The sequence below is a fragment of the Stigmatopora argus genome, chromosome 5 (assembly GCF_051989625.1).
Source record: "Stigmatopora argus isolate UIUO_Sarg chromosome 5, RoL_Sarg_1.0, whole genome shotgun sequence".
NCBI lineage: Eukaryota > Metazoa > Chordata > Actinopteri > Syngnathiformes > Syngnathidae > Stigmatopora > Stigmatopora argus.
The window spans coordinates 15,356,837-15,383,247 of NC_135391.1; the positions used below are offsets into that span (position 1 = coordinate 15,356,837).

General features: G+C 39.7%; 1 protein-coding gene across 4 annotated transcripts in view; it reads right to left on the reverse strand.

The window, feature by feature from the left end:
• Positions 1 to 26,411, reverse strand: part of mef2cb (myocyte enhancer factor 2cb) — a 72,941-nt gene that overhangs the window by 16,186 nt on the left and 30,344 nt on the right. For 2 of the 4 annotated variants that reach the window (XM_077600550.1, XM_077600548.1), the window contains exons 3-5: positions 21,387 to 21,590; positions 3,625 to 3,768; positions 904 to 1,081 (exon numbers count right to left, since the gene is read on the reverse strand). In XM_077600550.1, the coding sequence (XP_077456676.1) occupies positions 904 to 1,081; positions 3,625 to 3,768; positions 21,387 to 21,590 (526 nt within the window). Of the gene's footprint in view, positions 1 to 903; positions 1,085 to 3,624; positions 3,769 to 21,386; positions 21,591 to 26,411 lie in introns of all 4 variants that reach the window. The other 2 variants (XM_077600549.1, XM_077600547.1) reach the window with 1 other exon arrangement.

Here is a 26,411-nt window from a genome sequence, read left to right on the forward strand (position 1 = left end):
TCACATGGGTTGGTTGTGACGCCTGTGAAAACATGACCACCAGAGGGTGGTATTGTGCAATATCCATAAAGAAATGATCTGAATTGTGTCATTAAACTGTAAAGTTTATTCTTGAGTGTCACATTTTGTTGACGTAAGAGAAATTACCTTTTTAATGTCAATTAAATTTTTTAACATCTTCACTTTTCTTTAATTGGCTTAAAAACAATAGATTCCTTGTCATGAAAGTGTTAGGATTAAGTATGAAGTCATAGCTAGTTATGATAATTATTCTCTAGTTAGCCAGGTATTTACTAGGGTTTAGTTTATCTTTTAGCCAAAAACTTGAGTTGACATTGGGTGTTACGGTACAGATGAGGGTGGTTTTGTCAGATCATTAACATTTCAAAAGGTAAAAATTATTTTGTTTAGCTGTATAGGGCACAGTGGATGTGTTTTCTCCAATGTGTTTCATCACTGTATTCCAGGGATTGAATAGCAATCGGACAAGGTGTGGATGTCAGTTCATGATACTTCTAAAGGATACTCTTCATCTTTAGTCTAACAAGTTCTTGTTTTACGTCATAACCTGAAAATGGATGTGTTCTGATATGTTGAAGCAACCATAATGTTCTATGTAATAAAAGTTGTTAATGTCGACTATTTGTTAAAAAACTTCAATTTAATCAATAAGATTGTCATCAAAAACCAACCGCACAATGAGATGTTTTTCACAAAGTCTCAGTATGCGGTTTTTGACAATAAATTACTAAAATATTTGAAATTGTGAAGGATGTCAAATCCGACCCAAGATAAAGACTATCTAGAAATTACATGAATGACTTTACTATAAGATATCCAAGAAAGTTTAAAAATTGGAACAAGTAACCATGTTCTCGCCTATTGTATTTGTACTTGTGTTACCTGCACTGGGGGGTCTGTGTGTAACTCCTGGCGACATGCTGTTTCTCTGTAGTCCATGGTGTGTCAGCGGTAGCAGGTTGTGGTTTCCAAGGGAGCCGCCGGGATGGCTGTAGATGAGATTGTTTTGGTTGCTGACGGGGATGGACACGGGCATGTCGTAGTTGGATGGGGGCATGGCCTGCTGAGAGAGAGGCAGGGAAAAACAAGAGCGGCCAACTTTGATTAGATTTGTGGGTTACTCGGAGCAAGAAACAAATGAAGCAAGACCACTTTGTTGGGAAAAAGAGAGGAGACAGTCAATGGGAATTAGAAAGGGGGGAAAGGATGGAATATACAAAAGAGAATCTTGAAGAAGAGAGCTTGAAACGAAAAACTAACATCAGACATCCATGCACAACGGAATGAAAGAGAAGACAGGACCACAAAAAACAAGAGATTTTGCTTTTGGGAGGTACTGGCAAGAGAAAAACTGCCACAGTAACCCAGCATGCTCTTAATGGAATTGATGAGCTGGAATCACCACAGTTACATTAACGATCTCACTGGTCACTTTTGAGAAACAAATTGTCCAAATAAAACATCTGCCACTACTTTCTTCCCAGTTTATGTCAATTAATGAATAAAAATATACTAAGTGATTGATTTATGTGGAATGGCATGGGTCTGAAAAGGCAAATATCTTCTACTCACGCTCTTTGTGTAAATCTGCAATGATCTCCTTTTGAGGTGGTGGGATTTGAGTTTAATCTGAAATGATTTATTTTTCCATTTCACGGTGCTAATATTGAAGTACTAGTGGTATTTACTCAGATCAGCGTGCTAGCTCATCAGTAACATAAGAAGCCCAAAGCGCCCATTTTTTGGTGGCATTTTTGTGTCACTTGGCACAAGGGCTTAACCCTTGGGAGTGCCCTGGAAGTGGTTGGATTTTGAATGTTAGCTTTAGGAAGTAGAAAATGGGGGGCTAAATTACTGCCATGTGTCTGAGAGTCTTATAGGGAGAATAAGCATGAAGACAAATTTAGCGAGCTTTCTGAATGTCTAGTCAACAAGTGGCATTGTTAGTAATACTTTAATAGTTATTCATTTTTATTTGTGATAGCATTTATTCTTGAATCTTTCACATGAATAAACATTTTAAAAGTTTCGAAGTGGAGACATTTATAATCTTTTGAAATTCATAAAGCACTCATTTAACTCATTGCCTGTCAAATCCATTTCAAATGAATTCAACGTCCATCATTGTCAATGGCATAGATTGCGTTAATAGCAACGGTTCACTTCTTAATTTAATATTACTGAATTCCTCTTTTAAAAACTTAACTAGAAAAAATCTTTTTAAATGTACAAACAGGAAAAATTGATAATAATAATAGTATTTTTTTTTTCTTTCAAGGTGAATGTTGGATTATAATTGCAATACAAAAAGATTGGACATCTAGCAGTAACAAACTAATTCAAGAATTCTCAGTACAAGAATGAAAAGAGCATACACAATTGGATGTCTATCATCGTCAATGTTACTAAAAGAGTTACCTAAAGTTTTTCGCATTTTTTGAAGGAAAATTGATTTGTAAAAAATAACCATGTGGAATGTGGACACCCTTTTCTTAAACTAGATCGAGGTTTTACACGCCTCTAAACAGTAATTCAACGAGTGCTATCCTTCCTGTTTTGACTCATCCTCCTCGTTCGAACTCCCCTAACCAGTCCCCGGCAATTCAGAGAGGCCCGGGGCTTGGCAGCCTCACTGACCACACACTGAACTGCCACTTGTTTTGTGCAGAAGGCTCCCCCGCGCCGCACCCCAAAGTCTAACCCGGCAGCGCCAAGCCCAAAACGCATGTCACCCAAAACCACATTTCCCCTCCTCTTAGGTTTTGTCAGACACTACCGTTCTCCTCCAAATTATCCGCCAGCGTAACTATTCCAATATGATTCTGTATAAATGCAGGGAAGGGTCTGCTTATACAAAGCCACTTTCATGAACGTGGTTGCTGGCAACGGACTCTTTTTGTAAAATGAAAACTACAATCCAGCAGTTGAGTTGGCACGCCAAATTCGGGAGCGCCATCTTAACAAATATTACAATCATGCGTGCAGACTGCAGCTCCCCTCTTGAAAAACAGGTTCACGGTGGGGAATGCATTTAAACGGGCCAAGTCTGCAATTACGGAGCAAAAATGGCTGCTGGTTGCAGCCGCAGTTCTGTCAAATTAGAGGACCTCTCCTCAATACGCCAAATGGGAGGGCAGTAATCTTTTCCACTGTGTGTATGCATGTATACATTGTAATCTGCGGTTGTACTCGCACTATCACTTTGTGTGTTTAGTCTGGTGGCAAACAATGGCGGTTAGCGGGGTTAGCACAACACCAACTGGCCAGTCAGCATTTGGTTAGCCCGCCCGTGTGACGTCAAAAGCCCGTACTTACAGGTATCTTATGACTTTTAATCATTTGATCAAACTCCTCGTTAATCTGTTTGTATTTCTCCTCAGTTCGCGGGGTGAGGATGAGAGTGGATTCAAGCTCCGGGCTCTCGCCACCTTTGTTCTCCTTCTTGCTCAAAGCCTGCCGGGTCCCACGAGCAAACACAAGAGGGGGGTCGAAGGGACGGATGGCGGGGAGACGTGATGGAAATGTGGAGACGAGGACCAAGTGAGACAGTGGGGAGGGGAAAGGAAAGAAAGAGGTGAGGAAGGGTCAGCAAAAGGTACTTACACACAGTCTCTGTCTGCTGATCATCAGATCTATGTCCTCGTTTATTTTCCTGTATTTGTCCTCAGACTCGGGGCTGTGGCCAACCGAGTCGTCTGCGTCGGGATCAGGGCTGTCACAGCCATTTAGGCCTTTCTTTCTCAACGTCTGTGAACAAAACAGTGGCACAGCACAGTTGAAAAGCTGCGCAAAACCCCAGAAGACGGGATATTATGTGGAAACCGTGGTTTAAAGGCCATCCAAAGAAATGACTGATTTGATCATTATTTTTGGATAGCTTTGGTTTAGTCTATGATAAGATGTGGGGATTTGTTGCCGTGGTGCGCAAAAACATGTCGAATCTTGTGAGACAATGACCAAATCTGAACCTGGAAAATGATTGGAATTATACATATTCAAGTTTTTGAATAGAGATAATTGGAAAGTAGCCCGAGATGCATATCAAAGAAATTAAAAATGAAAATGTGGGCAAATGAATGAAGGTTTGGGTCTCTGACGAAGACGTACATGTGGAGACGTGCACTACTTAAGGCAGCAGTTTCCATTTTGACCACCTGATGGCCACCTGCCCCCATTAGAACCCTCAAACCTCAGGGCCTCTTCTAGTTGACCTTTCATGAGTCTTTTTTAAAAATTATTATTATTATTATTATGATTATTATTATATCGTTTATAACCATGTTACCAATTGTGATATGAGATACACCATTGTGTGTATGAGTGTTTACCGAAGTAAGTGTGCCACCGGTGGTACATATGCTCAGTTGTAAAAGTGAGACAAAGACCACAAAAGAAGAAAAGTACAGTAGCTGACAGTTATAGATCTCATCAAAGAAAGACCCCCTCTTCTGTATCCTAACCACCACCAGTCCCCCCTCCATCTCTTCTCCCCCTGGCTTTAATAAAGAGAGATTAGTCTAGTGGAGGAATATCACGGGCCTTCTTCTGTCTGTGTAGTCACCGCTTCACACTGCGCTCCCTTTCTTTCATCTCTAGCTCCATATCAGACAGACGTAATTAAATTTACTTTAGTACACCCAGTATTTGATGCTGATTAAGTGTGTGTGTATGCGTGTGTGTTCCAGGGGGTGAATTGTGTGGTGCTGCGAGTGTGGGTGTATAAAGGAGGAAGGTAGATGCTGAGATAAGTTAATCTCAGTGAACTTCTTCCTCTCATTTGTTCGTCTGTGTTGGCGCTCGCTCACAGAGAAGATACGAGTGATGCTCGCTGCTCCATCATGAGCCGCGGCGGCGGTGACAGGGAACGATCTGCCTGCTTAGAAAACAAATAACGATCCACTCATCTCTCATGTCAGCACAACAAAGGACTATTTGGAGTGTGGTTTTAGTGAACTTAGAGGGCTCCTTTTGTGTGTGCGATCGCTGTTTGATTCCTGAGACGTCTTGTGGCGAGCAACTACTGTATAAACGTGTCAAAATTCGCCGGCTCTCCTCTTTTTTTCTCTCTCCAAATTCTCACCTGCATGCTGCCCCCCCCCTCAAGAGAGTGGAAATCTGGAATTCTAAAATTGAAAGCATCTCTCACATCTCTGACAGTCTTCAGGAAATCACACCAAACAAACGCAAGGAGATCTGACTTCTAACGGTGCAGCCGTGAAACAGCCGCTCTCGCTTCATGTGAGGTGTGTGAGTCAGGAGAACAAAGGGGTTGCAGAGGTTCATCATGCAGTCTTTTTTGGCAAAGGCGAGATGGAATTTTTTTCTTTTTAACCACTCTTTGTTGCAGTTGCATTCTCGTCCTGGCGGTGCAATGTATTGAACTGACAAGAGTGGGACTGCTGACCTTCTGTTCACATAACAAACCAAAACTTTGCTTCTAAACTTCTGAATAAATTTCCACCAATCCAGGAAAAATTGCAACCGGGGTTGTCATGATGATCACTTTGAAATTGTTTAATTGTTGATTTTTAATGAAGTTCACTATTTGGCAAAGCAGCTCTCCTATTAAATGATTGTTTAACTGTTTTTTTACATTTGACACGCAGAATATTTGGCATTTCATCATGTACAACAGTAAAAATACACACTAAATATTTTAAGTAGAGATAACTCAAATTCTATATTATTTTAAATATTCACTCACATTTTATTTATGATGAACTTACCTAAATGAATTGAATTATCATGCATCATCAAATTTTTCCTCTTTACCTTAAAATTTCTGAGTAAACTGAACTCAGCAGTCAGGTTATTAAGCACAGTCATCAGTGAATTCTGATACCACCTTGGAGGACCAGCTTTGAACCCCGCATGACAAGAAAAAAAATAGAAGAGTAAATTTAAATTCACTTAAACCGAAGTCCATCTTACTCAAAACATTGAGTTCAAACTAACTTAAGCCCAGTTTGCTTAAACTATTGAGTGTTAATTCATTAATGTTGTTTTTATTGCAGTAAAACAAAATTATTGATTTAGAAACGATCGTTGACAACCTTCCCGCTAAAACAGATTACACATCTATCACTCCCAATGGCACTGAAACATTATCATTCAACGCCATCCATCCCAGTTAAAATTACTTAAATGTCTTTCACTGTAAATGGCAGTAAATGAGTTAACAGCTGTCATCAAAACAGGAGTTCAAACGATTCTAGTCAATGTAGCCTGTGAAACGGTCACCCCTAGAGCAACTAGACATGTCCATTTTAGGAAAAACATCATCGCAGAGCTTGGGGAAAAGGAGGGACCCAAAAGGGCTTAAAGAGCGGGTGGTTATGCGAGCGGGTCGGGGCACCGCTCGTGTTGGGTGTTGATAGGTCGCAAAGTGTTATATGACTTGGAAGCATGCAGCCCTCCCCCCGGGCTTAGCTTTCCAGCAGGGCTCAGCACTTTAAGGGAGTGCAACGGGGGCGCTATGCCACTCATCCCAGTTATGACCACCTGTCTGCAGGCCTCACACCTGTTGCCAATGGCTGACACACGACGCGAGCACCAATCAAGTCAGCCGGAGTGCTCACATCACCATAGAAGGCCCAGTTGCGTTCACACTTCACAGCCTAACGTCATTGTATATATTTATATATAGGACGTGTTGGCAAGTGGGAGAAAGAAGGCAAAGAACGTTAATTCCTGGGATTGGAGGAGAAAAGCTGTTTTTGCTTGCTTGGCTCTTATGTCTTTCTGCGGCCCCTTTGGAGGCTTGCTCCTAATTAAACTCCTTCTTCATGATGCTCCCTCATGACTTGCCTTGTCACAGGGCCTCTGCCAAGCAGGGACGGCATAGACACGGTGGCCTACATACATAGACACCCGTCTCATCAGTACCCTTCAGCTAGGACAGCTTCCACAGAAGAATCACACTTTAGCATTGCTTCAGAAGTGTTGTCCCGATCCGATTATTGGCATCAGTGTTCCTTCAATATGCCTGTTTTTGGCCAGGGGGACTGGGTCGCAAAATGGGATCCAATCTAGTATTCACCTATGTTTTCACCACTGTTGTGCTTTTCGGATGCTGTAAATTAAACCTGCAAAGCCATTGATTCTACTGTGTGGAGGCATTTCTTAAAAAAAAAAAAAAGATAGTAAAAGAGCATTGTTTAATAGTATTTGTAAAAAGAGCATTTCTCGAGAAGGTATTAGCAGCATTCACTTGAAAAAAATTGTTATTTACAGGCGAGTTGTCTGACAAAGTTAGCATTTTGGATTTTTTTTTAATGCGTCTTGTTAGAGTTATTGTCTTTCTTTTAAAAACCTGAATTGTTTTGTAGCTTTAGAATTTTAACTATTTAAGATTTATATAGTAGTAGTTACTATTTAATGATGTTTTATAACCTGTTCAATACAGTTGTTTTTGCAAATTGGTGCATTATATTTTGCATTATATTTAACATTGGAAAAATTAGTATTGCATTGGCATAGACAAAAACATATCACGAAAAAATCGGATCAGAATTTAAAAAAATTGGATCAGAACGTCCCTACTTCAAAATGGATTGAACAATTTCCTTGGAACAATTCACTTTCTTTTGTTTCTAAAGTGTTGGCATAGCATCTGCCAAATAAATGTGTTTTAATTTGTAACAGTTCTTTCACACAGTTCGTGGTGTGAGTAATAACTCCAATGACCCACACAGAGTATTTGGGTGTAAATTCTGATCTGCCCCTCAGGGGGTTTGCAAAGGACAGCTGATGCCCACCATAGCAGGATCCTTCTGTTCGGCATTCTGCCACCCTTTGCACCATCTCTAGCCCTCTGATCCGTCTTCTCTGTCCCAGTCTGCTTCTCAGTCTGTCTCTCTTTGCCCGACTGTGTGGCCGTCCCCCTTATTTTCTGGACTCCCACCACATCTCGACATAAGCACAGTCAAAACATTGTTGGCTTGATGGGTCCATCTTTATTTTTGACAGACGTGCGTGTTAACTCTTGGGTTATGTTTGGAAAGCTCTTTATTGCTGACCGTCATCTTGGCAGTGGCTGAAGGGTACGGCACGTTCAATATTGTGCTTATGGTTACTGGCGACAGACAGGCCAGTCAATGTATCACAGTGTCTTCCAGCTAGTAGCTTTGGGCAACAAGCTCTCACTAAACTGTTTGTTTCTATTCATTCCAGGTTTTTGCCAAACTGAACAGACATTAGATAAGTCTTTATCTGTAAAAGTACCGTTTTCCCCAAACAGTACTTTTCTAAATTTGTCTAGGTAAGCTAACTGAGATGTATAGATATTCTCCACATGAATGCTGCACTATCTTAATAGATTTAAATATTGCGTGCACAGTTTTAAGCAAATGGTTTCACACTTTTAAGAAATCAAGAAGCTATGTGAGGGATGCACACCTCTCAGGGTGATGGAATGTGTCTTTGGGTGCACCACAGGGGCCCCCTGTAGTATGCAGGTTTTTTTTCCAATTACCCTTTTCAATGACTATGTCGTTCCAGGTTGCTTTTTATTTTTACGGTGACCGTCAAAGGCACAAATTGTATTAAAACTGTTATTGTACAACGTTTGCAAATGGTAATATTTTAAAGTTATTGTGTGGTCAATATGAATATAGTCAATTTTTAGAGCAGATCTGTTTTTGTCTATCCTACAGCCTGTAAATAACACAATAAAAACGAAATATGACCAAACTTTGTGAACATTTGTGATTAAAGAGCCTTAAAGTAGATTCAGAGATTGTTTTTAGGTCACCAAAGTCTCTAAATAATGACTCAACTATAAAAATATGTGTCGGGTCATTTGATCATTGTTTAGTTGTCTATTAGTTAATTAATCATGACAACCTCAGTTGGCAGACATCAATGTCAGCCAATGAGTTAACCAGCTCAATTTTGAGGACCAACAAGACGTGTCACTATGCCTTTTTCATCAATGCAAAACAAGCCAGGTGGTCATTCTTTGTTGGGATACAAAATGTTGGAGATGTGCTCCCTTTTTCCGAATTTGGTTGTCTCCTGCAACGCTCTTGCTTTTTGTCTCGCTTGCCACTCACATGGACTGTTACGCTATCATTCTCTCTGCTTTTCAGATTTGTCGGTGGTAAAGGGACATCAGAGGGATCAGGCTGGCTTAGTTTATTAGAAACAGATGGCAGACCAAAGGCAAAGAAGGCCACAGTTCCACGAAGCGTGGTTTGAACATGCCAGGACCATGTCGAGGGGCAAGTCGGTGAATGATGGCTGAATGGTGTGCACGTGTGAGATGATTATTTTTTTGTCGGTTAGTGTTTGGGAAGAATACCCGCCCCTCCTTTTTTCAAACCCAATCTTGTTCCTGTCTTTGCCACTCTCTGTATGATTTGAACCTTTATGAAGAACTTGGTGATCTCATTGGCTGCCATTGACTGTACCAGACTTCTTTTCTTTTTTTCTTCTACTTTTTGTTTTAAATTTTGAGTTATAAAAAACAAAAAAGGGAAAAAAATTCTCTTATTTATTTTATTATAAATGAATTGGTTTTATAAAAATAATAACATTATTATTGATTATTTTCTTTTTAAGAATGTTTAATATTTCTTCCTATAATTTATGTAAAAGGGGAATTTTTAAAATTGTTATTTGGTATTAATGCTATTTTATTTATTATTTCTCAATTACTGTTTAGAGCAGACCCAGGGATGACTTTTCAGCAAATAATTCCGATACTATGCCATCTTTCAATAGCCAAGGCCTTAATTTAATAAAGAAACATGAAACAAAGAACCAAGTTTTGCGCGTAACAAAGCTCCAACCATTAACAGACCGTGGCACTGTGTGATGTTCACGTGCTAAAATCACCATCAGGAAAAGCCCCCATAGACAAGAGCCCACTCACATACAGGCGGTCATGGCTATCCTGTATGCAACACAATACCAGATGGTGCAGTGTATCCCATATGGAAGAGACACACACCAAGCACATGTCACAATCCAACACGCTTTGCTACAGCATCATCCAATTCTATGAACAAAGTGGTCATTCAGACAAGTCACCACACTGTATAATTACCCAGATAGACATTACGAGACAATACCAGCTCAGAGAAAGTGGATAAAGAAGGCACTTATGTCTGCACCCCAAGTCAATCTTTTTTTTTTCATTACGTCTGCCTCCTGTTGGATAGCATAGATTCTATTCTAGGGTACTTCTTTTACAGTACAGCTCCAAATGTAAGAATTCTACATGGAAATTTAAAAATGAGAAGTCCTTTAAAACAACCGCCCATGTCTTCATTTTTTTCCCCGCGCTGCCCACCAATCATGACTTATCGTCGTTTGTCACTTGGTCTCTTATCGCGTGGCTCCACAGCAGGAAGAGGGAGCCTGAGGGAGGCCTTGAGTAACAATGACCAGCTGCTTGACCTCTGTAATGTGACCTTGGATTTCCAAACCCTGCCCAAAAGCTGCAATTATGCCACGGAGCAGGGGGGGTCGTTAGAGGAAGCTCTCGAGCCGGGTGGAGGGAATGCCACTTTTAAAAATAGAACATGATTCCAAGTTTTCCACAAATAGTTTCAAAGAACAAGGCGTCATTTCATCTTTAATAGCCGGCGTGAATTGTTTTGGGCTCTATAGTGGAAAAGCCTAGCCTGGCAGCCTTGCCAACGTGGCCTCAGAAGTAGCCTGACTCTCTACACAACAGGGACCACCACATGTTGGCAAATATCAAATGCTCTATTTTTAAAAGTTACTTTTGTTGTCGTGTGCCTACCTCAGACTTCCGTTGCAACATATTGACCTTAAAATACACTCTGCAGAAAGATTCAAAACAGTTTGACGTCTGGCGTTCTGCTTTTGTGGACGCTAGGTGTCTGGTGTGGGGCAAAAATGCTGAGCTCGTAAATTAAGTACATTACCTGCATTCCCGTTTAGAGCTTCCTCTAAAATATATTAAAGAGACAGTGTGTAAAGCAAGCATAAACTAAACTTCCCTTTAAATTTAACTCTAAATCTACATCTGTGCATTCATTAGGTCCAGTTCATGTGTTCTATTTGAAGTACAACAGATCTACATTTAATGTTATAACACAAATTCACGGTGTGGGACCAGATCCAGCTTGCGAAAGTCAATCATGTGTACCAACTTAGTGTTTCCTGCTAATAAAATGGTACATTAACAGCATTTCTCTGGTTCTCTATGACAGATTGAGGACTACTTAAAATATAGTTTTTTATTGATGAAATTTTCCGAGATAAACAATGATAATGGGGCGGCACAGTCGGCGAGAGGTTAGAGCGTCAGCCTCACAGTTCTAGGTTTGAGGGTTCGATTCCAGGTTGGTCCTCACATTATGGAGTTTGCATTTTCTCCCTGGGCCTGAGTGGGATTTCTCCTGTTTTTCTCCCGCATTCCAAAAACATGCATGGTAGGCTGGTTGAACACTCTAAATTGCCCCTAGGTATGAGTTTGAGCGTGAATGGTTGTTTGTCTCCTTGTGCCCTGTGATTGGCTGGCCATTGAGTAAGGGAATCCCCTGCCATGGGCCCGTAGCTGGCTGGGATACGCTCCAGCACCCCTACAGAATCTTGTGAGGGTAAGCGGGTCGGAAAATATATATATCATTTTAAAATAAAATTTATAAGTATAGTTTGATAAAAATAATATCTATTGCATTTATTTATTTATGAAAAAATCAATCAAAATAAGGTATTTCCATTCTTCTGTTGTGAACTCAAATGTGTTCATCACTAGTTGACGTTTGTTCATTCACTGCCATCCCTCCCAGTTTAAATGGATTGGACGGCTCTTGCCATCGACGGCAGCCAATGTGTTAATGTTGGCTTTGATGTTTGTTATTCAGAGAGCTTTGATAATGCTTGAAGGCAGGTCATAGGTCATTTTCTCAATAACATCATTAGAACACATAGACAAAGACATTCTCAGCATTAGTTGTGAAAGGGGCACATGTTTTTCTCTATTATGTATGAATTTTAACAAACAACAAGACAGGAAGCTACTGTTTGGTTAAGCATGGAGGATGGGGGAGCCAAGTGAATTAAATAACAGCCGTCTTTATTCAAGGGATCAAATGTTTATAGGCACCGCGGGGTCTTGGGCCGATGGTGTCATGCATGTGGTTGATGAGAGCAATTATTCATGCTGGATGATCAGAGGGAAAAAGGGGGAGATGAGGACTGAATGAATAGCATGGAGCTCTGCTTGCTTACTCACTCTTCTGTTTGAAAAACAACCCCCCCCCACACACTAACACTCAAAGGGGGGGGGGGGGGAGAAAGTCCTCCCAGCAAAGACCGCCAGCTACTAACTATTTTTAGCCACATCAACACTATTTTTAAATCACTTTTTTTAACATCTTTTATATAAAGACTTCTATTAGGAGAAAAAGAGGTCACATCCAGAGAAATGTAAGTAATAGCGGTTGCTGTGTTGACTTTTGATGATGTCGCAAAAAAGAAGTTACTTAAGGTATTCGTCTTCTTTGAATTGGTCTTAAGAACAGGATTAAACGAGTAAAAAAATATCACCAATGTGGAACCCCAATGTGGACAAAGCTGTTTAAGACAGGAAAAAGGGAAGGAAACACAGCTGCATGACACATGTAACATCACACGAGGTTTTGCACGTATACAGTAGCTTGTTTGCTTTTCCAACAACTCATCGGCTTACTTACAGCTGCTACTTTTGTTAACATACAAGCCATGAAAACATGTTAAACCTATGAAGTTGGATGTGCGCAGAAATTTTGTTCCAGTCATATTAAAAGACATCCGGGGTTTAAGTCCTTATGGGGCAAGGTACTATTATTGGTAAGTTAAACACTAGTGTATCAATGGTGGAAGCGCAATCTAGTTGAGCTTGGGGGCTAAGCAGTTTGAGAGGACATGCAAACTCCACACAGTGAGGACCCAACTGAGATCAAGCCCTGGACCCGAGAACTGTGAGGTCGACATGCTCACCACTTGTACACCGGGCCCCTTATGTTTAATTAATCTGACCTTAATTTGTTTCCCGTTAGCTATTTTTTTGCACATCGAAATGTATTTTTGTTGTTGTTGTGCAATGCAAAACTATTGCAAAGCAATATTTTTGAAAAAATGCGTTCATCATTGGCGCCTTAAAACAGCCTGGAAGTAAAAAAAATAGGAAAATAATTGTTAAAACTACGGTATATAACTCCAACATACTGGCTGGACCATTTTAAATGGTATTGAATTAAAATATTATCCAGAGTAAAATAATATTTAGGGAGAAAAACAATGTGGGCAAACAGTTAGTGACCACAATATGAAATCAGTTAAAAATATTAGTCATCCCATTTTCTGAACCACTTTTTTCTCACTAGGGTCGCGGGGGGTGCTGGAGCCTATTCCAGATGACTTTGGGCCAGAGGCGGGGACACCCTGTAATAGTGGCCAGCCACTCACAGGGCACAAGGAGACAAACAAGACTTCACGCTTACACTCATACCTAGTGGCAATTCAGAGTGTCCAATCAGCCTACCATGCATGTCCATCTTGGAAAATTTAAAATTCAAATATATTTAAAAGCAAATGATTGTGATGAAGTACTACATTTATTGTTCGTGTAAAATTTTCTTAGCCAAATATGGATTCAACCCTGCAGTCAAGCGGCAATCAGCTATACTTTAAGCGAAATCTTAATTTCTTAATCTCCCCAATGTCATAATGTTAATTTACTTAGCCAGTCAAAGCAGCTTCAGACCTTAATCCCCACCTCAGCAGGAAAAACAAGCCGTGTATCTGTGCTGCCAGTTAACCCTGAAGCACTCTGAGTGCCATGGTGCCCCCGCTCAATATCGTACCTTCACCTAAAAGCTTGACAAGTCTACGCGAAGTCACTGTGGACAGCTGGGGAGATAGAACTGATATGACGCCATTTATTCCATTAGAGGCTGACAAATGTAAAAGTCGCGCCGGATAAATTAGCGTCGCCATTCAAGCTTGCACGATTACACAGCCTTTGAGAGCCATGAGAAGAAGTCATTCAGTGAGCTGATCAACACGGCAACTCCTTAAGGCTAATGTTCTCCACGGTGTTTAGAAACCAAATAAGCACACAGAATGGCACACATGCTGGAAAATATTTTCGAAAGCGCGAGGCAGAACATGAGCACACTGTTACTTCAGAGAGGGAGATCACATGTCCTGTTACTGACTTGCTTGAGAGACTTAATGCACATTTACTGTATATGGTATAGAATTGCTCCTAATGGACCCTGCTGTCGCTGAAAACACTCCATCCACTTTAGCTGCACAATCTAATGAAATCATTTTTTGATTTTTTAAATTGATGAAGATCATGTTTGATTAACTCTGTCAGAGATTCTTTTAACAAAATCACAGGTTGATAGTGTTATAGCAAGAAACCTGTCAAAATGCTGAAATTATTAACTTATCTGTTTGGGAGAGGCCGGCAGTAAATGGCCACTGCCAACCCTCCTAGTCACAATGGATTAGACAACTATCACTCTCCATGCCACAATGAGTGAAGGAGGCATTCAACATCAGGGATCACTGTGTAATTTAAAACGAATGAATAAAAATGCACTTTTTTATATCTCTGATAATGGAGAAAATAATGTGGCAATTTGCGATTGGCTGGCGACCAATTCAGGGAGAACTCTCGAAGATAAGTGGATGAATGAATGTTTAAACAAAACAATGATACGGCTGATAAGAACAGTGACGTCGGTTGTATTAAAACAAGTGGAATTTCTACTATGTTTTTTTGCAACATAAAAGCTACATTTCAAAAATTTAGGCGCGTTTCCATTTTAGTTCGTTTTTTGACAAACACCTTGAGAATACTCAGTTGAGTCTGGCATGTTCAATTAGATGAGGTGTCTAGTATCCATTGTCAATGGATGTGGCTGGCTTCAAACGGAAATCACGCATGCACCTGATCTTCACCTGTGACATCACAAAGCAAGATGGTGCCTGTGAGACATATCACTATATATACCAGTAATATTGTCCATCTCCAACATTAATACTAGACTCATGCACAGATGCATGTGATAATGAGTTTTAATGACGTCACGAAGAAGGGGGTGGTAATCTGGGGATAATTGCACCTGATTGGCTAAAATAGGGCCGCTTTGACGAATTTCTGCCCGGATGTCAGATAAACACTTCCTGGAAATACTGGCTTTCATTTACATTTTTTTGAACTCTTACACTTAAGAAAACCTTTTTTTTTCTTGAAAGGATGCAAAATTCTTTCCATGGGATGTACACAAAAAAAGGTTTCATCAATTAGTTTAGTTGTTAATGAGTAAACTGTAATTTTTGGAGTTTTGGATGACTTTGTCGTATATATCTAGGCTTATGTCGTCCCCATTTTGATTGTCTGGTAGAAGCACATTCCAGCTACTTTATCGCCTGCTGTATTTGATTGCTACCGCACTGGACTGAGCACACACCTGTGCCTCGCACACATCTTGGCACATCGGTGAAACATACGCCGGGTGAAACATGGCCAGGGAGCTTTGCTGAATCTCATTAGCCGAGCGGGTAGTCATTAACAGAATGACCTTTGGAAATAATTACCAGCCTTCCTCCCTCCATCCCTCTTTACCTCCCTCCTCCTTTGCTCACACTCATCCATCCCTCTGTCCCACACCTCCCCCTTCCCCCTTTTGCATGGAATGCATTCTCCAAGGTGTGCAGGAGAAAAACGAGGCAGGGCGGGTGAGTTAAGAGAAGCATGCTCTTGCTCCTGCTGCTGTTGAAGATTACAAGGAGAGCTGAACTTTCAGATTAGATTAATCTGATGGAATGGGATTGGCCAGCAGCCTTTCTTCTGGCAGGTATGGTAAGAGGGAGGAGAGGTCGGTTTAGCAGCAGAGGCCATGTGCCATGCCATGTGATGCTATCACCAATGTCATGAGAGCGGGGCTCTTCCTGAGGTTAGCAATATGCATTTCCGAGTTTAACTCTTCATAGGGCACTCATTTACGTAACTCATTAGCTGCCATTTGACTCGAGGAGATTAAAAATGACTCAAAATGATTTGGAGGTCTAGCACCGTCCATGATGAACAATGAGAGTTAATAGTAAATATTCTTTTATTTATTTAGTTCCAGCATTTAAAAAATTATATATTTATAATATATAATTACTTTCTTTAAAAAACAAAACAAGAACAAAACTTATTTAAACTTATTTTATTTTAGTAGAAAATATATTATTTGCAAAAGAAACAATTAAACTCATACCAAGGAGCAATTTAGAGTGACCAATCAGTCATAACATGCATGTCTTTGGAATGTGGGAGGAAACCGGAGTACCCAGAAAACCCACACAGGCCCAGGGGCAACATGCAAACTCCACACAGGTGGACTGACCTGGATTTGAACCCAGGTCTCCTGCTGTGAGGCCGACGCGCTAACCGCTCAACCGACGGGCCGCCCTATTTACATTTATGAAAAGAGAAGTAAAAGACGAGGTGTTTGTATTTTCACAATTTCTACTTTCTTTTCTAATACCAGTCACATGTCCAGGAAGCTGGCCCGGCTGAGCATGAGGTTGGGAAATGTGTCTGTTTTATCTGGAGCCAGATGCAGGAGAGTACTGCAGAACTGCCAGGATATGGACATCATATGATAGAAGAGCTGCCTCTGACTTGCTTTCAGTTTACTATTGGAAGCATGTGTTTTGATCAAAAGTGTTGGAATGTTGGGTTGGAATCCAAGAGGAAGGTTTTAAGTATGAATTACATAGGAACCACTAAAGTTCAACAGTGCTGCGATTCTACAATTTAGAAAAGTTGGGTGAAATTAGATTTTTTTTAAATCTCTTTTGTGTTTCTCCTGTGAATTTAAATGAGTTTCTGACTAGTGGAGTTCCAATCCATTTGAACTGGGGCAGCGAATGAATATTTGTTCATTCAGTCCAAATTGATTTGGCCTCTATCGGCATTGATGTCAGCCAATGAGTGAACTTTAGTGTGCATCGATTTTTATGAATCCTTTGCATATTTGACCTGCATGTTCAGTAATGTCAACCCAGGGTAAAATTATCTTATGAGTTGAGTTTTAGCATTTTCAGTAGATTAAGTTAAAAAAAAACATGAGAAAGCCCTGGAGCATCTTGTAAACATGCAGTAGCTACAGAGGCTATGTAACACACTCTGTGGCACTCTCTCAACAACGCTAATTATCAAGCAAAGACATGCTAATTACACAGAGTTTTATTGCTAATGTAGTGAGCCTCGACGCTGGCCGCCCACGCTGAGCTCTGTTCCCCTACCTCTGCCTCGCCTCCCTCCCACTACACCTTCAGGCACAGCAGCATCAGAGGGAGAAGGAAACCTTTCTGTACACTTCTGAAGGCAAACATAGTTTACAAAATCAGAATGAGAGATGTATTTAAAGTCAGATTCCAGCATGTGAAAACCCAGATTTTAGCAGACATAACTAAAACTCACCTTTAATATTATGATTAACGTCCTTTGTCAGCCACCAGAAATACGCTTCACTTCCCCCAACCCAGCAACCCGCCCACGTTGATGAACCTTGACAAAGCTTAGCAGTAGCAACTGGCGGGTCCCGACCCATGTCCACCTCCCTCCTCCGTCCCACTGTCTTCTTGCACCCAGCTTGCGTCCATGCTAAACATGCCCGTGTCAGCCCTGTGGCCAATCCTGTTAGTACGGTGAGGCCACATAGCATCGATCTGGAGCGGAGACCTCTGGGGGTCCCTGATCTGGTAACATTCTGCACCTTTTATCATTACCCAGCCCCCACTAGGCTCTCAAACATCTTTCCTGACACGGCTGTTTATATGTTAGCCGGCTCAATAATGGAGACACGGTTACAGAGAGCAATCTGATTCGGGGTCGCATCACGAGCACTTGTTGAAAAATGTGACAACACAAGAACACACTAAAATGCACTAATTTGTGCAATGCATGCATGACAACAGTTATACTGCGTAAATAATTACAATTTATTTACAATATATTTGTCATAATTGTAATGGTGGGAAATGACCATGGGCATGAAAATAAGTAGCATTTACTGGCCTATTTAGTTTAACAGATGGTTAAAAGGATAACGCCAAACTACAAGGCAAACATGTTCGCTGTGTCGGATAACATCTCCTTAATAAGAGAAAATCAATAATATTTGTATATTTTTGGAGGAAGTAGCAGCATGGGTCATTTTTAGACAAAAAAGTCATCCAACAGTTAGCCCTAACATTTTTAATTCCTTTTCCCTGTTGATCTTTTGACTGCTTTTTAAAATGTCCCTTGTACAATGAGTTGTATTATGGCTTTTGAGTTTGATACAAAAAACGATTCACTGTTAGCATGGATTTTTCCATTATATTTTAATTGACTATAAATGTAGGTCTTGTCTTATCGGTTTGTTATTGTCCCCCAAAAATCTCTAGCAAAAATCAAATTGGAGTCAAAAATCTGAATCCGGATTTTTCTAGTTGCTAACGCGATGGTTGACATGGACGACGACAGGTGAACAACAGCTGCTGAGCTTTTTTTTTACATTGACAACACAGCAACATTGTCAGATTACCACTAACAATACTGAACCTAATGAAACAGATTAACAAACATACTAACGTTCTAATGACATTATAAGCTATCCTCACACATTTAACGGAAGCACAGCCAATATTAACAAGGGCAGGTTTACTTCCCAACTAGTACATCAATGTCTTTCAAAGGATGTAATTGGGATCATGAAAACGGCAATTCTCTTCCAAAGCAGACGGTATTTGATGCGAATGCGAAAACTGAAAAGGTTGTTCGTGTGGGGCAGATTGCCATCTGGAGTAGCGTGAGTACTCCCAGTAGACCTGTCTGCCCGTGTTTGGGCATCAAGCCCAGTAACACCCATATGAAGAGATAACAACATGTCCCATGCTGTGGGCTCCTGTATTAGCCTGGCCAACCTGATCCATAGGGGCGTGTTGGCCTCGACTATTCATTCATTACATCTCATTGGGCTTCAGTACATCTAGTCTTCTTCAGTGGAGAGCCAACAAATTCAGAGAGCGTATACATAATTTTTCACTGAACAAACAAATATATTAATATCGGAGATATGAAACTCATTTTTATCATGGGCCTCATTGGATTTTTTTTCTCCGAAGGGCCAACTAGGGCTTGCAGGATTAATCAACTAATTGACAACTAATGAATTAGAAAATGAAGCAACAAGAATCTTGATAGTTGATCAATAGTTTCGAGACAATGTTGAGCTAGAATTTGATTTGTTTAAATCATTTTTGGGGTCCTAATAGGAGATGGATTGCTCAAACTTGCAGCATATGCTAATAAATTGAAACGAGGTGATTCAGGGTAATAGTCAAAGACAAGAGACCCTTGTGAATTTACCTCCTTATAATTATTTTCAAAAAGATGTAAAAAATGTGCATATTCTGTTTTTATTTTTCTTTACTTTAATTTTGAATGTATTTTATTCACTTTTTTAACATTTGTTTTAATGATACATTTTGTAATAAGAAAAAAATGAGCTAAAATGGGGAAGCGAAAAGTGTTTTTTTTAAATGTTTTGTATTTAATGTTATAGATAAGGTATAAAAAGATGTCGGCAGTTTAGGATCTGTCATTGAGAACTACAGAAATGCTTCTTTTTTCAATTTGTGTGAAACATGATGCAAATGATTGACTTTCTTCAGCCATAAAACAATATATGGAGAGTCGGCTCTGGCCCAGGGTCCTGAGTTTGATTTAAATACTATATTAACTACTATATGGCATTTAATACCAAACTCATTGATAGACTGCAAATCTATTTGAACTTGGATGACTGGCATGATCATGTTTCAGTGCCATTCCATTTCGACTGGGAGAGGCTGGCAGCAATCTAAAATTTAAGCAGTCTGAACAGTAGCAAGGTTGTCGATCCTTTTCCTGTGTTGTAAGAGGTAACATGCGAAGTCAATGTGTGGTTAATGTCCTAAACAGTCCTTTGGAAAGCAGAGCTGCTTCATTTATTACGGTCGTGGCAGCCAAAAAGCTAATGTGCCATTTAACTCAGTTCAGTTAGAAAATGAGATGCATTCATCAAGTGCACTTGATCGGCACATATATGTGTGTGCGTGTGCACAAGAGAAAGGGATCAACTCTGCCCACCCGGTTGGTCAGAACTCCGGTGCGAACGTTGCATAACAGCTTGATGTTGAGCGCTTAAGGATCTTGTAAAGTACTGGCGTCATTTGCAGTTTTATCTGCTTGCCTGCTGACAATGATGTTTAGAATTGTCAGCAGCCACACTTGCGACATATGTTCACTCTTTTGGATCAGCGTCCAACTCTGCGAGCTAGATCAACGATTACAGTATGGTCACGTTAGGGCTGTACTCTTTCCATGAGACAGTTTTACTAATACACTGGAACTTTAGTTTGATAATTTATTAGCCAATGTGATGTGTAAAAAAGTGTTTTTTGTCATGAAAGGCGCAATGGGGTAAATATTTCATTTTGTATTAATAATTGATGATACAAGAGAAATCATGTTTGTCCATGGCTCATTGTAAATGTCAGAATAAGTGTGTCAACAAAAAAGGAGGTTGACGATAATCACCTGTGATCATTTATCAAATGGTAACATAATGAACCATACTTTACTAAACTGGTGTCAAACTCAAGGCCAGGGGACCATATGGCCCACTACATGATTTAATGATTTTATGTGGCCCGTGAAAGTAAATAAAGTGCATCAACTTCATGTTTGTTGATGAAATAAAAGGTCAATACATTTCTGTAGTACTAAATGAAAGAGTACGACGACAGGAATCAGAACATTTGTACTATTTCCGATTTTTTTTAACAATTTAAAATAAATAGATATACAAACAGTTTTATATTTATTTTTTTCCTTCATGTTTTTTTTATTGTAAAACAAAAAAGAAACACTAAAAAGTAAATTGACTGTTTACTCAATTTTTTTAATTATTTGCAAGAAATTCTCTAAGATAAACTGCAAATATGATTGTAGCCCTCAATGAAATATGCCTTCTATAGGAATAAATTAAAATTTAATTAAAATAAAAAAAATAAAAAAAAAGTTAGAAAGATGCTAAAAAAAGCCAGAACCATTAATAATAAAAACTCTCGCCAAAAGAATCTGTACCTACAAAGATGAGTTTGACACATCTGCTCTAGTGTATGTATTTTTGCTTATGTTTTGAATTCGGAAATTTACCAAACATTTAACTATACCCTCAATTCTATCTCTCAGTGATGAGTATAAAGAACAAAAAAAGAGAAGTAATGATTCACAAACATCTGCTCTGTTTCCCTGTATGATTCAGTGCTTCCGGATGCACGTGCTTTTGTGTCGTCTTGCGACTCACCTCCACAATGTCCGAGTTGGTCCTGCTCTCGTGGGGCTCATTGTACTCGGTGTATTTGAGCAGGACCTTGTCCATGTCTGTGCTGGCATACTGGAACAGCTTGTTGGTGCTGTTGAAGATGATCAGGGCGATCTCACAGTCGCACAGCACACTCAGCTCGTAGGCTTTCTTCATTAACCCAAACTTTCGCTTTGTAAATGTCACCTGGGATAGAGGAAAACAATGATTAACCTTGGGAGAATTGCAAAAGTTTCTGTTCACAAATGCTTAACTCCTTCTGACCCATTCATGATAATAGACATCTGATCATGTGTCTTTTCATTTTTCTGCTGTTAATTTAAATGAGTTTAACACTAGTAGACATCTAATCCATTCGAACTGGGAGGACTGCCAGCAAATGAATATTCATTAAACAGGGCAAACCTTTATAGGAAAATATACATTTTCGGCTTTGTGGCCACCGTTTTAATTATTAAAAACAGCTCACTCTATTCATTCAGCAAAAAGGGAATTAAAATATATGCAATCTTTTTAACATTCAAATTGAAAGTGCATTCAAGGAAAAGAGAAATCCGTTGAATTTTGAACTACCCACGACTTACAAAGTCCAACCACCAGACCAGGAAAAAGAAAAAGTTGCATTTTAAGGAACTGAGAATACTCTGTCTCGGAAAACTAACGGCCAAAAAGATCCGTTAATGTTTGCACATCAAAGTACGCAGAGGGATTTATGACAGATTAAAATGTCCCTTTTTCAAAAACCTTCTCGTGCGCTATTAAAAGAAATACGCACCAATGACGACTGTCAGAAGAATATAAAAAGTTAGTGTTGCCCGAGTAACTAGCTTTTTATATAAATAGCAACCACTCATATTGACACTGAGAAGACGCTCCCACAAAAATCACAAAAGGATTTTTTTTGATGGGGATTTTTTTCTCGGTTTCTTTGAGGAATTTTTGCATGACGCAGATGTATTCAGTGTCCGCAACTTTTTATTTAAAAAGAAACGCATACATTTACCAAACCTGCAGCGGTGAGAAGCAAGTTGAAATATAGAAAATGCATTGAAGTCAAGCTATTACGCTGTGTGTGATTTTTACTGCCTTCTGCGGTGCTGTATTATTATTTACATTGGAGATGTGCACTGACACAGCTCTTTTAGTAATGAGAAACATTGCATCAGATCAGTGCTCAGCTGGCATTATCTACTGCATGTTTGTCTATTTTCTTCTGACACTTTGACGAATGGCAAAAATTACAGAATTGAAACCTCCTAATTCTCAGTGAATCATGATTTGAATGCAATAATAAAGACTACAAGTGAAGTCTTTCAAGAGAAAAGATCACGCTGCCCTTCACACTTTGAAAGCTGAAAGTGGAGATGGGAATGACTGGATATTGATGGATAGTTTTGTATTACATGCAAGCACGTCTCCCAGGATGCACCAAGGAAACTGAACCCAACCCTCACCTCAACTCTTTCCTTGTTTCGCCCCCTACATTGAGTTGGTAACCTTGCATGTAGTGCTCCATTTTTATGCCACATTCCTTCCAAAATCTTTGTCCATTTCGTGTAAATGTAGTACCTATATTTCTTACTCAGCGACCACAGAAATAAATAAAAAGCCTCCCGTGGGACGTAAATATCATGCTGACATTTTCAAAATCAGATTTAAATGTGAAACAAACAAGGACAGTAAGATGAATTATTATGCCGAAAACCTTTGTTGGGCTTGGTGTCCGACATAAAAGATAAACAGTAGGACATGGGGTTGAAGCTAGCTATGTGAGACCAGCACTTGGAGTGTTGCCTTACAAGGATGACACACTGTAGACAGCTAGCGGACGTTCGAGCTACGTTATCGCTCAGACACAAACTTTACCGGAGCCATCAGTGTTTTAAAATGTGGCACCCGGTGTTCAGTGAGTTGACTTCGAAGAGAACATATTCAATGATAATTGAGGGACAATCCACATGCTGGATCAGAATTGGAGGACCAACTGCATCAATTGCCATCAGATGTAAGTTTGTTTGTTGTTCTAAATAAAAATACCCTGGTTACTATTACTAAATCGTCTGTCTATATGTGTTGCTCTCCCTTTGTTGTTCAAAGATAAAACAAAACATGTTTAAAAAAAAATACATATTTTGAGCCCCGTGATGGAGTAGTGGTTCACTTGCCTGACTGAAGCTTCATAGTATCCAACTGTTCACTATTAGTGAAAGTATGTGTACAAAAATGTGACTTCAATTCAAACACATTTTGGAAGTTCAAAAGCAGAGGTTGTATGCGAGGATGGCTCACACGTAACTCATTCACTGCTAGCCTACAATGTATGCTTTGGCACATACAAAAATGCTCATGTTTGCAACGGGCTGACAGGAAAAAAATCGCTGCAAGCCTAACCAGTCAAAATAGACTGGACATATAATGCTGTCAACTGCAATAATGCATTAACATACACAGTGCTTTTTAGTTGATTCTTAAATGGCTTTCATCACGCTCCAGAAGGCGAACAAGCGTGATTACGTAAAGCCAAAACTGACCAAACAATAACACCTAGATGAATTTCACACCACACCCACACGTCTCAATGTGACACATACAGCACAACCTGCTATATAGCATACATCCACGCAAATGATCCTATTTGTTCGTGCTTGCACATGAACATCAGGTGGGATGTACTAATTAGGGCTGGATCTGGACTTTTTCTCTCCCTACCATTAAATTTGCTTTGGCCCAATGGCTTGTAAAGACATCAACACATGGCCTGTTTAGTCCATCACATTTGTCAGTCCTGTTTGAAATGTACCTTCATTTTCTTCACTTATTTGAGTATATATAATATATATTATATATATATATATATATATATATATATATATATATATATATATATATATATATATATATATATATATATATATATAATATATATAATATATATATAATATATATAATATATATATATATATATATATATATATATATATATATATATATATATAACTATAATTGTAGTTATGGTATAGAATTTATATACATATCTCACTCAAACACACATTCTCCTCAGAAAATTGTGTGAATTTCATTTTCATTCATTTATTTTCCGTTTGGATTCATATTTATAGTTAATATTGTGAAAATGCATGACCTAGTTTGTGGGTCATACTTACATTTCAAAGCAAAGGGAATTAGAAATGATAAATTGTGTGAACTTAAAAAACACACTGGCAATTTAGCCAGGTTTTTTTTGCTTAGTTTTCTGCACGCTCCGCTGCCAGTGTAGGGGTCTTGATTTAATACCTGCTTGGAGCATCTTATGATAAAGTATATGTAATGAGTAACTAAAACCCGGATAGGGTAAAATGTTGTTTTAATCAATTATGTTTTTTTAACCATTAAAAGTTGAACATTGAAATGAAATTGACTTGATAGAAGTTCTTACTTTTTTTTCTCCAGTGCATGTTTCAATCTTCCATCACGATTGTTTTAGCTATGACAAATGTTTTGCAAATTTCTTTAACTAAGGTTTGGAGTTTTAATACAGGTTCTGGTCTAGGCATGTTCCTTTTCTTTGGTTAGATATTGAATTCATCTATTCATTCAATCATTATCCAAGCCACTTATCCTCACAAGGGTCATGAGGGTGCTAAAGCCCATTCCAGCCAGCAACTACGCAGGGTACTTCCTGAAATGGTTGCGAGCCAATCACAGGGCACATGGAGACCAGTTACCATGCATACACAATCATAAGTATGGAAATTTTGGGGAGGAAAACAAAGTCCTTGCAGAAAACCCACAAAGGCACGTGGAGAACATAAACACTCCACATTGGAAGGCCGGAACCTACGTGGGATTGGACCCCAGAACATTGTGGCGGACGTGCCGTTTCCTGTTAAACCATTTGATCTTCCTGCTATCTTTATTCATGTACGTATGTTTGTCTATGAAATGGCAATTATGTGTGTGTATCCCAGTCAAATGAGCAGAGATTTTCTCTGCATAAAATGACATGTCACATTTCCACTGGCATGAGAGGGACGAGGTGGCCCAGGATAAACAGAAGAGGCAGATTCACCGCCACATGGGCGAGAGGGGAGACAGAGGGAGGAGAGCAAGAGGGAGCGGTGGCTGGGTGAGAGAGATGAGGGGGGCGAACCTACAGGAAGCACATTTGTATGCATTTCCTCTCATAACAGGAAGAGGCCAGTGGCTTCCCCTTCACAATGGCTTCGCTTCTGCTTCCCACCTCCTGCCTGCTTCCCCGGGGGAGGCATAGGAGGAGTGGAGAGGCAGGCACCAAAAACTACTCACTAGAAACCAAACATGGTGCGCTCACACACACAAATACATGTCAGTCAGCTTTAGTTTTGTCCTGAGACAAACACTTCTCCCATTGTCAGAGGCCAAGCAGGAAGACACAGGCTTATGCAAAAGGAATACAAGGAGTCCAGGACCTTCTTATGAACTCTGCTTCACAGCCAAGGAAAGAGTTAAGAGGGCCACTTTGACAAAAGAGGCTTTGTCACCCCTATAATATATGCTCTGCTCTTCTCTCACTTCAAAACGCCACTTATTGTCATTTTCGGTGCACAAGGCAGCAGACGAGATCTTTTCCCCCCTTTCATTTTATGTCTCAAGACCAGTTCATGTTGGGTTTTTAAAAGCTAAATTTAACACAAAAAGTGCATTAATCTTGGCGACTCAAGGAACATTGGATGTTTGAGGTGCAATTGTTTATAATTATAATCCGGTACAGCAAGGTAAAGGTTGGGTGGGTTCCTCCCTCAGTGCTCCTGTTCAAGATGAGAAGCTGCAAATTGGATTTTACATTACAAGGCCCTGAGCTAATTAGAAACAATCATAAGAAAAAAATAACTCGATTGCTGTAAACCTTTGTCACAATGCCTTAGCTAAAATGCATTTTGAACTACTACTTAACTCACTGGCTGCCATTGACAGTGATAAACCTACAATCCGTTTGGACTGAAAGGGACCTTTCCATCACCCCCCCTA